This window comes from Lycorma delicatula, chromosome 12 (assembly GCF_047948215.1).
Source record: "Lycorma delicatula isolate Av1 chromosome 12, ASM4794821v1, whole genome shotgun sequence".
NCBI classification, from domain to species: domain Eukaryota; kingdom Metazoa; phylum Arthropoda; class Insecta; order Hemiptera; family Fulgoridae; genus Lycorma; species Lycorma delicatula.
The window spans coordinates 34,688,540-34,702,796 of record NC_134466.1 but is presented as its reverse complement, the minus strand read 5'-3'; the positions used below and the strand labels follow the sequence as shown (position 1 = coordinate 34,702,796).

At 28.4% G+C, this 14,257-nt stretch overlaps 1 protein-coding gene across 2 annotated transcripts in view; it reads right to left on the bottom strand.

Annotated features, from left to right (window-relative positions):
* Positions 1 to 1,158: 1,158 nt before the first annotated feature.
* The window catches only part of dnc (phosphodiesterase dunce), a 343,784-nt gene continuing 330,685 nt past the window's right edge, over positions 1,159 to 14,257 (bottom strand). The window contains exons 12-16 of one of the 2 annotated variants that reach the window (XM_075379582.1): positions 12,691 to 12,845; positions 12,239 to 12,361; positions 9,430 to 9,612; positions 3,790 to 3,904; positions 1,159 to 1,592 (exon numbers count right to left, since the gene is read on the bottom strand). In XM_075379582.1, coding sequence (XP_075235697.1) covers positions 1,411 to 1,592; positions 3,790 to 3,904; positions 9,430 to 9,612; positions 12,239 to 12,361; positions 12,691 to 12,845 — 758 coding nt within the window. In that variant the 3' untranslated portion in view covers positions 1,159 to 1,410. The remainder of the gene's footprint in view (positions 1,593 to 3,789; positions 3,905 to 9,429; positions 9,613 to 12,238; positions 12,362 to 12,690; positions 12,846 to 14,257) is intronic. The other variant, XM_075379583.1, reaches the window with a different exon arrangement.

The window sequence follows — 14,257 nt, the reverse complement described above, 5'->3', positions numbered from 1 at the left end:
CAAATATCTTTCATTTCAATATTATCTTAAATCTTTTATCACTGAATTCCTTATTAGCAAGAGAATGAACAAGCAAGCAATAAAAACAATAATTTTGACATAAAAACGAACTGGAGAAAATAATGTAGTGTAGATTCTTATTTGATAAAGAATTAGAATAAAGAATTTATGTTTATACACAACCTATGTCAAACAGGATTCTTAAATTTATAATCAGAAGGGATGGTAGAAAATAAACTGTGATAATAAAGAACAGAATATGTAAAGCAGATGATTGAAGATGTAAACATTTAATGAATTATCTAAAACATGATTTTTCCATAATTTGTGCAGAATTTCCACAGTACAGAATCAAAAGGAATAGAGAACTACATTAACACATTCAAGTGATTAATGTAAGACTTTCTGAGACAATACCACCTAAAGCATTATTTCTTAGTAAAAAAGTCACTATCAAGAGATATGTTCTAGAAAACTGTGAAATTATATGTTTGTACTGTTTAAGATATCATCAGAAAAAATGTAATGCAGTATATAAATTAACTATTCAGATCATATGTGTTCAGTACTATATCAGCTCTTAATTATAACAATATTAATAATCATAATAATTATAATAACAAAAATAATAAAAACATTTTAAAAATAATGTAATAATACAGTGTAAAATAATACTACAATTCAATAATGTTTAATACCTAATAATAGACTAGATACAAATAATAATTTTTCTATATATATTTATATATAGAGGGATTAAAAAAAAATTATACGTATAATTAAACATGTATAAATTTAAAAGATTATGGTAATAAATTGTTGCATATACCTTGAACTTGAATTCATTTATATGGTAACTGATTATTCTACATAGCAGTACAAGATAGTTAGCTCATTTAATGGAGCAAACTGATTTATTTCCACACAAACTATCATCTTTTTCTAATCGATTTCAAAGTCAAACTTTAAACAATTTCTCGTAAAAGTTATCAGTAATTTTTCAAGATTTAAAAAGGTATTTTAGTCTTAAAATATATCATAAATTAAAATAATTATCCATTAACTATGAATAAAATTAATTCAGTTATGATAATTAAATTTAAGATTTTATGAATTTAAAAATATTTTTACATTTACTATAATAAAATAATATTTATTTATTCAATCACTGTTTTTGGCAACAACTAATAATAATGGTAAAAATAATAATTATATGAGGTTTACAAGGGTTATCTGAATATATATTTTTTCCAATTTTCATAATAATATTTAGGTGGGTAATACTAATTGTATATCTATTTATTTTTTTTAAATTTTATTTTTTTGAGTTTATTTACGAGAAGATCCGCTATTACCCCACCAAATCCAAACTTTTTTTCTTAATTTCCGGCAAATTTCAACCAGTCTCCGTCACATTCCTCCTACTTCTTCTTCGCCTTCAGCTTCTGCTTCATCTCCTTCTTCTACAGTTACTTGAAATCTAATATCTTCTGAATATACACCCTCTTCATCTTCTTTACTTACCTCTTCTTCTTCACCACTTTCTCCTTTAACTCCTGATTCATTTGAAGGTGGACTGGGTGGTATCATACCTATTAATTGAACACAAAAAAATAATAAACATAAGAGACCATTAAAAATAATTATCACATTTATATTTATTCCCTCAAACAAATTTATTATTATTTTCACCAGATACAAGATACAACTTTTATCATGAATTCAAGGGGAGGGGAGAAATCATTTAGTCAAAATTAAAGAAAATTGTTCCGGCACAAGTTTTTTAAATTTTCTGTTTAGAAAATCGTGAAAGAATTGTTTTGGCAAACATCCAAAAAAAAATTGTACGTTTTGTTTTTAGTCTTTCAATTACATTTTGTTTTGTTTAAATATGTCCTTAATATTAAATTTTTATTAGATATTTTAAATTTAAGAACGAAATAAACTTCAAACATAATTAATTTTTACTCCCTATGCATGTTTCATGAAAATCAACGTCACCTGTTTTTAGGTGACAACAATGAAAAAGTAAATGGTACCAAAATGAGATATACAAGATGTGTGATTAGAAAATAACAAGAATTTTTAATTTTAATCATAAATAATTTATTTTTTCTTTCTTATTGGTAGTGTATCCTTCAAAATAGTCTCACAAAGATGTGAAACATATTAATATTAGCATTTCTTCCAATTCTCATTAGTACAAAGCATTTTTGGTGTAGCCTTAAGTTCACATCATTGCATATCATTGCAAATTGTCCTTTTAATGCCTTTTAATCAGTGAGAACATGAAAAAATGCAGGATGCATGTTTGGAGAATACAGAGGCTACGACATCAGTATGTGTTATTTCTGGTTAAATAATCTGAAATTAATATTGAAACATGAGATGGATTATTATAGTGCAAAATCGAAAAATTTTTTGCCCACTTTTGTGATAATTTTCCTCAGATTGACTTATGAAAATGATGTTAACCGCTAATAATATGTTTGTTGAGTGTATAACCTTGTGGTAAGGATTCATAATAGACAAAGCCACTGTAATGGTAAATAAAATAAGAGAAGAACCTTAAAATTTGATTGAATTTGGTATGCTTTATTCAGTCTTGGTTAACGACTAAACTTTTGTTTCAATTTTGTAATCATACCTCCATGTTTCACCATCGCTTTGACATGTTTGGGTAATTTTGAGTCATCGGCGATGTTGACTAAAACTTCTTTTTATGATTTTGCTTTTATTGTAAATTAATAATTTTGGAGCAAATTTTGATGCTAATTGTTTCATGTCAAAAATATCAAGTCAAAATTGTTTCACATGAGCTGAAGAGACTCGACGTTTATTGATCACAATGTCCTTTATTTATAGATATTTTCAATGTATGTTTATATGCTAGGATATCAAACGCTAATGTCAACTTTGCAACTTTGCAGCCTTCTTAAAAGGCTGCAAATTGTACCACTCATAAACCCTTGGTGTTGACCTAACATTCTTGCCAAAAGTTCTTTCTAACATATTCACTTCTTCATTTTTAAAACAAAATTCCATTTTCTCCATTCCATTTTTAAAACAAAATTTAATACAAATCCGTGGTTTCATCATCTTCAAACAAAATAAATCACCACTCATAATAAAATACATCCTAATTACTCCGCTGCCAAATTTGAATTATATATATAATAATAATATTTCAAAAATATTGATAAAAATTATATTACAACAAATTGCACACTAGAAATATAATATAACATCACCAACTAATGTATAAAATATAATTCTGCAGAAAAACAAAGTATTGAAATGTAATGAACCAGATTAACTAGGAAAAAAGTTACTGATTCTGACTGTTACTAATTTTAATCAAAAATGTTACTTTGCATTGAAAATTAATCCATTCATATGAACCAGTTAATTATAATCAAGAGCTGAACAAAGGTAATACAGAATGGAACATTACTGATTTATATTCTATTTTTCAACAAGCTTGGGCTACTAGTATTAATAAACCATCCCATTTTAAGCTAAAGTTTAATATCATTTCAAGGTACTTAAAAATCTCAGGAACTGACATTCTGAAAATTAGTCTCATTCTGAAAAGTTCATTCATTAGTCATTCTGAAAAGTAGTAAGTATATTAATTATACCATCGATCAAAGCCACACATCAAATAAAATATTCTCTGATTGGCAACTTTTACTATTATAATGTTTAATGAACGTTGTACAATATTGGATGCAGTTTTATTTTAGATGGGTAACAAAAAAAAGTAAAAAATTAGATTCAAGAACTTACCCTGATACCAGTCTCGATTCTCTTCTAATGTGTCTAAGATATCTTGAGCATCAGGATGTACAAGATCTGCCCAAGTCTCCCATAAAGGATGAACAATGTAATCAATAAAACCAACCTAACAAACAAAAACAAACGGAAATTAATTAATTAAATTTATGATTAACATATACACGTCACACATTGGATGAATTGGGTAAGTTAATAGGTTCTTGAATATTCCTGTAGGTTCTTCCAAAGACAATATTATGTAACGATTAATTTTACTTACTGTAGCTTTTTAAATGGAACTTTGAATTTTAAAAAAAGTTTTGAAAATTGTAATTTTTTATATTTCATTTATCTTAAAATTTACATTGGTAAATGTATTATCTATTTTTTAACAAGATTCCTCTCCAGGTAAAAAACTCCTTCTCTCTCTTTCACCTTTTTCCTATTTTCAAGTTTTTTAACGTCTTCAATCTAATTACTTCTGAATTAAATATAATTTACTTTAAAATAATTCTGTGACTAATTAAATCCAAATCTAAACTCATTTCAGTTTTCTATTGTCTGGTATTTCTGTTTTCTTATGTACTAATTAACTGGTTTTCTTAGTTGTAGAAAAATTTTCTCTTTAAAAAAGTATTTTATACTAATACTACCCAATGTTATTACCATTCATTGGGGCAAATACTTTCAGAGGTTTATTATTCATGAATAAGTGATTACACTTAAAAACACAGTAAATAAAAATGTAGGCTTTTTGCATATTACTGAATACACATGAAGTTCAACATTATTAATTTATTCTGAATTTTAATCAGTATTAAAATGTTTAAATATTCTTTAATTTATTTAATCCTCAAACATCTCATCTTGCAGTTCAAATTTGCAAAAAAATTTATTTAGAAATTGAAAAACATCAGGGCTAAACTGATAAAACCCCAGATTACTAATACAGAATGAATTTTCAATAAGGTAACAGAACAGAATGATTCTTATCAACTTTGTTTAAGTTAATCCAATAACCAATAACATTCTGCACCCAAGAAAAGATTAACTAAACGCTCACAGAACATTTCCATACTAGTTTTAAGCATTAAGTATCAGCTGTTGTACTATCTGGTTAAAATAAATCGTAGTGCATATTAAAGATTTTAAAGTACTAATATCAGTTAAATTTTTTAATAATGGAACTCTGCCAGTACCAGTATAGTATATTAAACTTTATATTTTAATAAAATACACTTAGAAAAGTAAAAAAACTGACAAAAATAAAGAAAAAAAGTTGAAAAAAGAAAAAAAAATTATTTGGTGTTTGACATTAGAATTTCTTTTGCAAGAAAGCTCTTTTCAGAGATTTGAATAGTTCTGGGGATACTATCTTAAAAACAATTTCTCTAATTTTTCAGGAAATAAACGTTTAGTGATGCAAGACTGCTAACATTACAAGAATTAATTAATGACAGGAGAGTATTACTTACCTTCAGGGGCTTTTTATTTTTTTAAACCAAAATTTGTATGAATAAAATTTTAGCTTTCATAGATAATTCCAGTGGACGGTCACATATCAAACATCAAGAAATGAAATGATGATCTTTGTGAGGTTGGTTGCTTAGGAACTGATAATTATTTGTGTAACAAGCTACTTACATGCTACCTATTTAAAAGGGATTTTTTTTTTAATATACTAAGAGCCTAATAAAATTAGAAGATATTTTGATTTCATAACAAAATAATATATTTAAAATTGTTAATCATTTCATTTACTAAAGGCTAATTATATAAAATAAGTTGGGAAAACTTATTTACAATCCTTAAAATAAGGGTGTAATAGAACAATGATTCGTGAAGAGCTGTGTCTTAATAACTAATTATTTAAATTCGTAGTCTAATATGAAACATAATATTCTGATCGACTGACGACATATAGGAAAATATTCTATTCTAGTTTTTTTTCAAGGTCTAAAAAGATTAAACAAAAGTGCTCAAATTACTGTAATTGTAATTTTTTATTTTATATTTTTATTGCAGATTTTACTAAATCTATAATCACACAGAAAAAATTCAAAACATCTTGAAAAGAAGTGAATTTATATGAAATTTCAAGATTTATAAAAGCATAAAAATAAAAAAAAAGATAAAATAAATATACAGTATTTTCATTTACAACTAAAAGTGTTTTCAGAATCACTCATCATCATATATTACTTCTTTCTTTTATATTTTTGACTGATCTCTTATGTTTATATTCTGAGGTTTGTGAAGGTGTTTTAAAAGGCAGATTTGTTAATACAATTATTTTTTACTTCTTTCTCTTTCATACCTTCATGCAAAACTTCAACATGGTAAAACTCATCTGATTTGTTACAGTATCTTTTAATGTAGCTGCAAAGACTTTAAATGCTTGCGTTAACCCTATCTTAAGATATATTTTAAGAAAGTCAGGTCTCTAAACCTCTTATATAAACACTAGCGAATTATAAAATTTTAAGATTTTACGGGAGTTCTTATAAAATCTTCATGAGTTTCAGGAACCTCATTTCAATTGTAAGCAAAGATATTAAAAAATATAAAAAAGTTGAATACATCTGTGTAAATTACCATATCAGGTGATTCAAAAAGGACTTCACAACTTTAAAAGCAAATAAAAATTTATTAAGATAACTTACAGATTTGGTTGAGGTCTCATTTCATAGCAAATCACATCAAGTTTTGACTTGCATAGTTTATTATAACAGAATTCAATCGCCAGTACTATCACAAGTGTTGTTAAAAATGGATATATTTAATGGTGCTGAATGTGCTTACTATGTGTATTGGTTTCATGGTTTGCAGTCAGCCCAACTGCAGTTCAGCATAATTTTTGTGGAGAGTATGGTAGGGAGCATCCCAGTAGGCATAAAAGTAACAATTTACTCTTGGCACCAAATCTTCATTGAGACAGGTTGTTCTGTTAAACATACAATATCACCAGGATGCTCACATGTCCCAGAAACTGCTGTGGAACAACTCAGAGAAAGCTTTGTATATAGTCCAAAGAAATCAACTTGATATACATCACAAGAGACTGGCATTCCACAATGGTTGTTTGGCAAGTATTACATAAACGACTTACACTTGAAGCCATACAAACTAATCATGGTTCAACACATTACAGATGACGACATCGGCTGCAGTTGTGTGGAAATGATGGATAGAATGCAGACAACGATACAATTTTAGACAATGAAATTATTAGTTCTGAGTCAACATTTCACATCAATGGCAAGGTGAATACACATAACAGCCAAATATGGAGTAGCAAAAACCCTCATGAAACTTTGTAGCACATTCGTGATAGCCCTAACTTCAATGTTTTTTTGTCGTAAGCAAACAAAGACTACGGCCCATTCTTCTTCCAGGAGGGAACCTTAAATGGTATCATTTATCTGGACATGTTTCAAAATGTTCTAATTCCTCAGATTGTCAATGATGTCCAAGATGAACACCATTGTTATCCGCAAGTCGAAGTACTAGTGCAAGTCGAGGTATTGCCTAGAAAGATAGAGATTTTCCTGATTCTCAGGTTGGTGGAACGGTAGTGAAGGTCCAATATTGCATGGCCACCTTGCTCCCCAGATTTGAACTTGCTAGATTTTTTCTTGTGGGGTTTCATTAAATATCAGGTTTATGTACCACTTTGCCTGCTGATCTTGTTGAGCTTAGATGTCGAATTAATATCACAGCTGCAGAGGTAGTGGCTGATGTGCTGGCTACAGTCTGGAATGAAATAGACTTCTGGTGAGATATATGCTGCATTACAAATGGAAGCCATATTGAACCAAAGTGAATGTTGAGTGGCAAATTTGATCGTCTTTTTCTATGAAATGAGATCTCAATTGAATCTGTAAGTTATCTAAATAAATCTTTATATGCTTTTAAGTTGTGAAGTCCTTTTTGAATCACCCAGTACCTCTGTGTAATTACTCGAATAAAATATGATTAAAATAATTTTTTTACTGTTTTTAAATAACACATTTAAGAAATAAATAAATATTCAAATTTAGAACATTCTAGTCCAAAAATTGGGATTTTTTTCAATTTTTTTCTACCTTACTTTTCTATTTTTAAGGTACTCCCTGAACTATTAATTTCTTCTAATGATATTTGCAATTTTCAGAAAGACATCAAAATATTTTAATGGCTATTAAACACAATTTTTATTTCTGTAAATTTGATGGGGAAGTTATTTAAAAATTTAATATAAATAAAAATAACACAAAAAACTGTTCACGTAGCAAATTAAAATTAACAGAACTTTCTGATTTATGTAAATCTAATTCATTTTCTGAAATTTTAATGATTGAATAACCAGATAGTTTATCATCTGAAATTTATAATTAATAAAATGATGGATTGCAGATAAAACTAAAAACAATTATGTAATTTTGAAGAAGAGCTGAAAAAGATAAAAGTGATAAAAACACATAAAAAAATTGTAAATACTGGCACAAACAAAAGAAAACAATAAGTAGTTATTAAAACCAGATTGTTTAAAAATCCATCATTTGAAAAATAAACTAAAAACAATCAAGGACAATAGAAAGATGAAAACAATAAAATGTTTAAATAAAATAAGCAAAATTTATGTATACACACTGCAAGTACTTTAGATGGAGGTGAAATTGAAATAGTTTCCACCATCAATAATGAAAAGCAACAGAAAATATATTAAAATTCAGTCAAAAACCTATCATCATTAAAAAATATAAGAAATCTGTAATTTCAGCCAATCATTACAAAAAATAGTACTAATTTATATGATTAATATTAATTTCCACTGCAATGCTGTACAAGGGTACATACACAAGAGAATATGATGAAATATTATACAACAGTTATCTAAGTAGCACATTGGAGAATTACTAGATGACATGAGGAACATATGTCAACCTGGTAAACCCCAACTTCTTGTTGGTAACTGTCTCACCTTTACTAATTCCATGGTAAAATGTTGTGTTTAATTGGTTGCAGGTTAGGGTCAACTTTCTGCCAATCTGACTTTGATGGATATTTCATGTAATAAGAATGAGCATGCTGTATGAATGTCTGAGCAGAGTTAAGACTTCCTTAGCAGGTACATTTGTTTATTACTTTGGATTCTTACACAGCTAGGAACCCAGCAGAAATTGATGCCAGTAATGCAGTAAATGAGGACAGAGACAGTGATTGAATGTTTATAATTATTGGATATGTAGTGAACATGTCACTAGTACTTATAGATTTGTATCATAACACATAATAGAAATGGTGAAATCCATTTAAAAAATTCATAAAAGGCTATTTGGCAGATAACTCATGTAGATAAATTGCTTCAGCAGGCAGACTGAACATGTAAACTGTACTTATAAGGCTACCCCCTACGTAAACACCGTAAAAGTATGCTCAAGAGAATTGTCCTGCTTTGAAATATGAGTATAATTCTAGATAAAATGTTTGATCTACACTAATTTTAGATTCACCTGAAAAAGAAATCTGTAAAATCTCCTACTGGAACACCAGTGAAAGAACAACTAAAAAGATAACATATATACAACATTTAATATTCTTTTTTACTAAATTATTTCAACCCTCAAAATATTTTTTTGGCATTATCTGTTTGTAACAGTTGTTTTTTACCTGTGATTTTTCAATAGTAGCAGTGTGTCTATCGCACATTGGTGAAATTTCCATGTTAGCTTCTCGTTCTTTATCACCCTGTTGAAAAAATTCTTCCATCAGTAAAGAAACCCATCTCTTGTATAATGAAAGTGGTTTTGTTGGATTACTGAGATCAGCACAATGTACAAGATTTTCTAGTACCTAAAAAACAAATGAAGAAAACTAATTAAATTAAAAGGTTAAAAAATAACAAAAGCAAGTAACGAACTTCTTTTTTTTAATAAAAATGAAATAAAACAGGAGTTAAAACTAACTTACAGGATTAACTTGCACATCCTTGATAGATGTGTAGTTAAAATTCCCAACAAAATCCTAAGTATAAATATATATATATATATTTTCTTACAGACAACATAAAGACTTTTTGTACTTTCAGTACAAAGTATTATCAGTACAGTAGTGGTGATAAATGATTTTGTATAAAAACTAATTATTCTGTAAAGTTTTTTTGTATAATACATAAGAGATAATACTGGTAAAGTTGTAGTATATATATATATATATATATATATATATATATATATATAATGAAATAATAAATACCTTTAATAATAATAACATTTTATCTTATTCCACATTAACCAACTTAAAGAAAATTATTATTTTTAGCTGATTGTCATTGCATAAGCTCTAAGGTAGTATAATTAAAGGTTTGTATAATCTATCGCTTCCTCACATGCAGTGTGCAGAATACAATTAAGCATTAAATGTTTGATTTTTCTTACACAACACTTTTTTCTTTTTTTTGTCAATTACTTCTCCTTGGGGTCAGACCTGTTTTGTATATGAACACAGCCACAATGGAAATTCAGGGGGAATTCACTCCTGTACTTCCTCCTCCAACTTTATACAGATAATACTGATCAATATCTTTGACACTGCTTGCCATGCCCATTTGGTCTGCAGTATAATCCCCATAATGTTTTCTTTCTTTCTTTTTCTGTTTAGCCTCTGGAACCACTGTAAGGTATTACTTCAGAGGATAAATGAGGATGATATGTATGAATGTAAATAAAGTAGTCTTGTACAGTCTCATGTTGACAGTTCCTGAAATGTGTGGTTAATTGAAACCAAACTACCAAAGAACATGATTTAGTATTCAAGTACATATAAAAGTAACTGCCTTTACTAGGAGTTGAACTTTAGAACTCCTTGACCTTGAAATCAGTTGATTTGCGATGACGAGTTCACCATGTTATCAGACCATGATGTTATTTGCCATACCTAAATTTCTCAGGCTTGCTTCCTTGTGCTGCAAAAACTCAATGTGATCAAGTTCAATGTATTTGAGTACACCTTATTTTCTTTAGTCCTGCCTTCAACAACAGTCACAAGTGGAGGGCCTCAATGACTGTGCACACATGCTTTAAAACAACAGTGACCAGTCAGGAACTGGGCAGCTTTTATCTTAGTTCCCTGTGCTTCCAGTGCATAATTTCAGAAGGTCCAGGATAAGTTTATAGGTCTATTTATCCTTCATCAACTGTATCCCATTTCTTACACAGCACTAAATGCAACAAAAGAAAATAGTATTTTTCCATATTCTGCTCTGTTATCAATATGTTATTATAATATGTGCATTAAGAGTTGATTTACTGTGTTATTTATTTACTTTACTACTATAATTTGATCATTAATTTTTTTTTTTAATTTTTTAATATATGCTTTAATAATCACTTCTATTCAGGATCTGAATAAAATTTATAGTTCTGTTGGTTACTTCTACATGTCATATTAACACATAGTTGTAGGAGTATTGTTGTTTATTTAGAAATCTCATAACTGTTCTTGGGTGGCTCTTAATCATATTTTCTGTTGTCTATCTGCAGGCAGGACATATAGGCAGGTAGACTATAGTCTAACCAAAGGCAGAATGGGTATTTTATTTGTGCTCCAAGGTATTTTTTCCACAGTCCCTTTTTTCCTTATATTTGATGCTTCTCCCTCTGCTGACTTATGGGTATAGGTCAGATCCTGCTTTGTGTAGTATAAGGTGTCGTTACCTTAACAGTTACAACATCCTTGGTGTGATCCAATATGGTACTGAACTATGTACCATTCTGAAAATTCTGTTTCTTGACTGCCAGCTGGACACTAGTAACAAGTTTTTGGATATAAAGAAATCTTTGAATAAGAATAAAAGTGTAATGCAGTTACACATAGATCAATTTACTGTTATTCTAATTGTCAGATGACAACACTCTCTGTTTACCCTCCGGAACTACCATAAGGGATTACTTCAGAGGATGATATGTATAAATGTAAATGAAGTATAGTCTTGTACAGTCTCAGGTCAACATTCCTGAGATGTGTGGTTAATTGAAACCCAATCACCAAAGAACACCTGTATCCATGATCTAATATTCAAATCTGTATAAAAGTAACTTTTTAGTAGGATTTGAACTTTATAACTCTAACTTTATAACTTTATAACTTTATAACTTTATAACTGCTACATCAGCCTGGTGGGCAGGTGAAAACACTGTATTGAAGGTTATGTTAGTTGCATGTAGCAACTGAAACAACCTTTTCACTAGTTCATTTTAGTATCTATATTTCTGAGTTATGGCAGTTATATTGTTTTCCTAAAACAAGATTTATTTCAGAGACTTAAGAGATTTATTTGTATCTATTTCAGAGACTTAGTAAATTGAAAGATGAAGTAGGGCAGATAAATTAAAAATATACATCATGACTGTACATATAATACTAATATGATTTAATTTAGTTAATTTAATGATATAATTTTTTTTTAAAGAATTGTTACCTGAATTCTATCAGTATAATTATCTAATAACAATACACCAGATCCAGCAACTTTTTTTGTTTCTACCATAGTCTTCAGATCTGCTAATAGACTCATATGTTTTGACATATCTGTTGATAATACCTATAAAACATAAAATAATTTTGATGAAATAAAAATCATATAATACAGTAAATGTAAAAAAATAAATGTACTTATTATGTGAAAATAAAACTTATTATACACAAAGTGATTTGGTTTAGGTTCTGCGAAAATACAACTTGAAAATTAGTGAATAATTATTATTATTTTTTATTTCAGTTACATTCCCAAAGACTAAGTTTCATGCATAAGTCTAAGCTAACCTGATGATTCAAAATCTAAAACTTAAAACTCCTTATTGATCTGTGTTGAACATTGATAGAAATAAATATTTTTTTTTTGTATACACATGAGCAAATAACCAAACTTACCATATCTATAACCATTTTCCTCAATGTTTGCCGTTGTTTTTTTGTTAAATTTTGAAATATATCGCAACCATCATTTTGAAGTAATTTAAATGCAACAGCCAGATGATGATTTTCAAGAACAGATTCATCGTTATACATAAGGGCTAATTCAGAACCTGTAAAGAGAAATAATAAATATATATTAACATTTTATAAAAATTAATGGTTTATCCAGATGAATTCTACAAAAATTCATAGTGAATTACATATTTTTTTAAAATTTAAGCTGGATAACAAACATGTCACATATATAGATGGGCAAAATGTACAGATATACCCTTCTAGAGAAATAGTACAAAACGTTTTCTTCTACTACAGAATAATTTACAACAGGTTGCATCCCTACACTCTTTCTGTAAAAAATAAGTTGAAAGTTTGAGTTGCCACCCAAAAAACAAAGTCTGTTCTAAGTTAACTTATACAACTGTTAATTTGTGTGCTGAGAAAAGTACGATAAGGAAATTAGAATTATTTAAAAATCATGTAGTGAATTTCTATGACCTGAGCATCAGTAGACAAAAATAGAGATACTGCAATGGGAGTACCTTATTGCCAAATTGTAACGACATCGACACTATCTTGTGACATCATAGGCGGTGACCTAATCTAATCTAACCAATAATTTTGCAGTATTTTTGTTAAGTGACAACCATCATCATGGAACTGCTGACAATTTAGGAAATTCCCTTTTTTCTGTGGGAGGTTCTCTTTTCCCTCAAATGGTTGCCAACCTAAATATTACTTATTTAATTACTTGATTATTTCAAACATTGCTAGTACTGTATTTCAAACGTTGCTAGTACTGTTGTTTTAAGTTGTGACCACAGGTTGATGGTAGAATTAAATAAATATTTAAAGTGTAAAAAGTAACTTATCTGGGTAGGTTTTGAACTCTGTCAACCAGTAAATGTATGAAGTGGTGCATTAAGCCTCGTGGCCACACCATCTTTGCGGCCAGTTAAAATCTTCTTTAGTGAAAATGAATCTTTTATTTCTGTTCTGTTTCCATCTGTTTTCGTTGGTCCAATTCTGTTACTGACGACAGCCATTGTTAAGCCATTTGTTAAGCCATTGTTTATATTTGCTTAAAATAAAATTAAAATTTTAAATATTATTTGCATGATAATTTTAAATATTATTTGCATGTTTATAAAATTAATCATGATTTATTATTAACTTTTTCTTGATTGTTAGCAATAATCCATTCGATTCCTTTCCACTAAATTAAGCAGCGTATGCTTATTACCATTACATTTTTGTGCCTTTGCATGTGAAGTAAAAATGTTTTGTCAATTTTCATCATCAAAATAAAGGTAAGTGTTAACATTTTTTCTCCTTTAAAACAAATATAAATACTTAAAAATGGGTCACAGAGCAAACTAGTCTGAATTTTTCTCCACATAAGTCCAAAAAATCCCAAAATAAAATATATAAATTCCAAAATATATTGTGTATGCAATACATTTACAATGGATAAGTAAGACAATATGATGGATTAAATTCCATTTACAATGGAGACGTAGGTTTA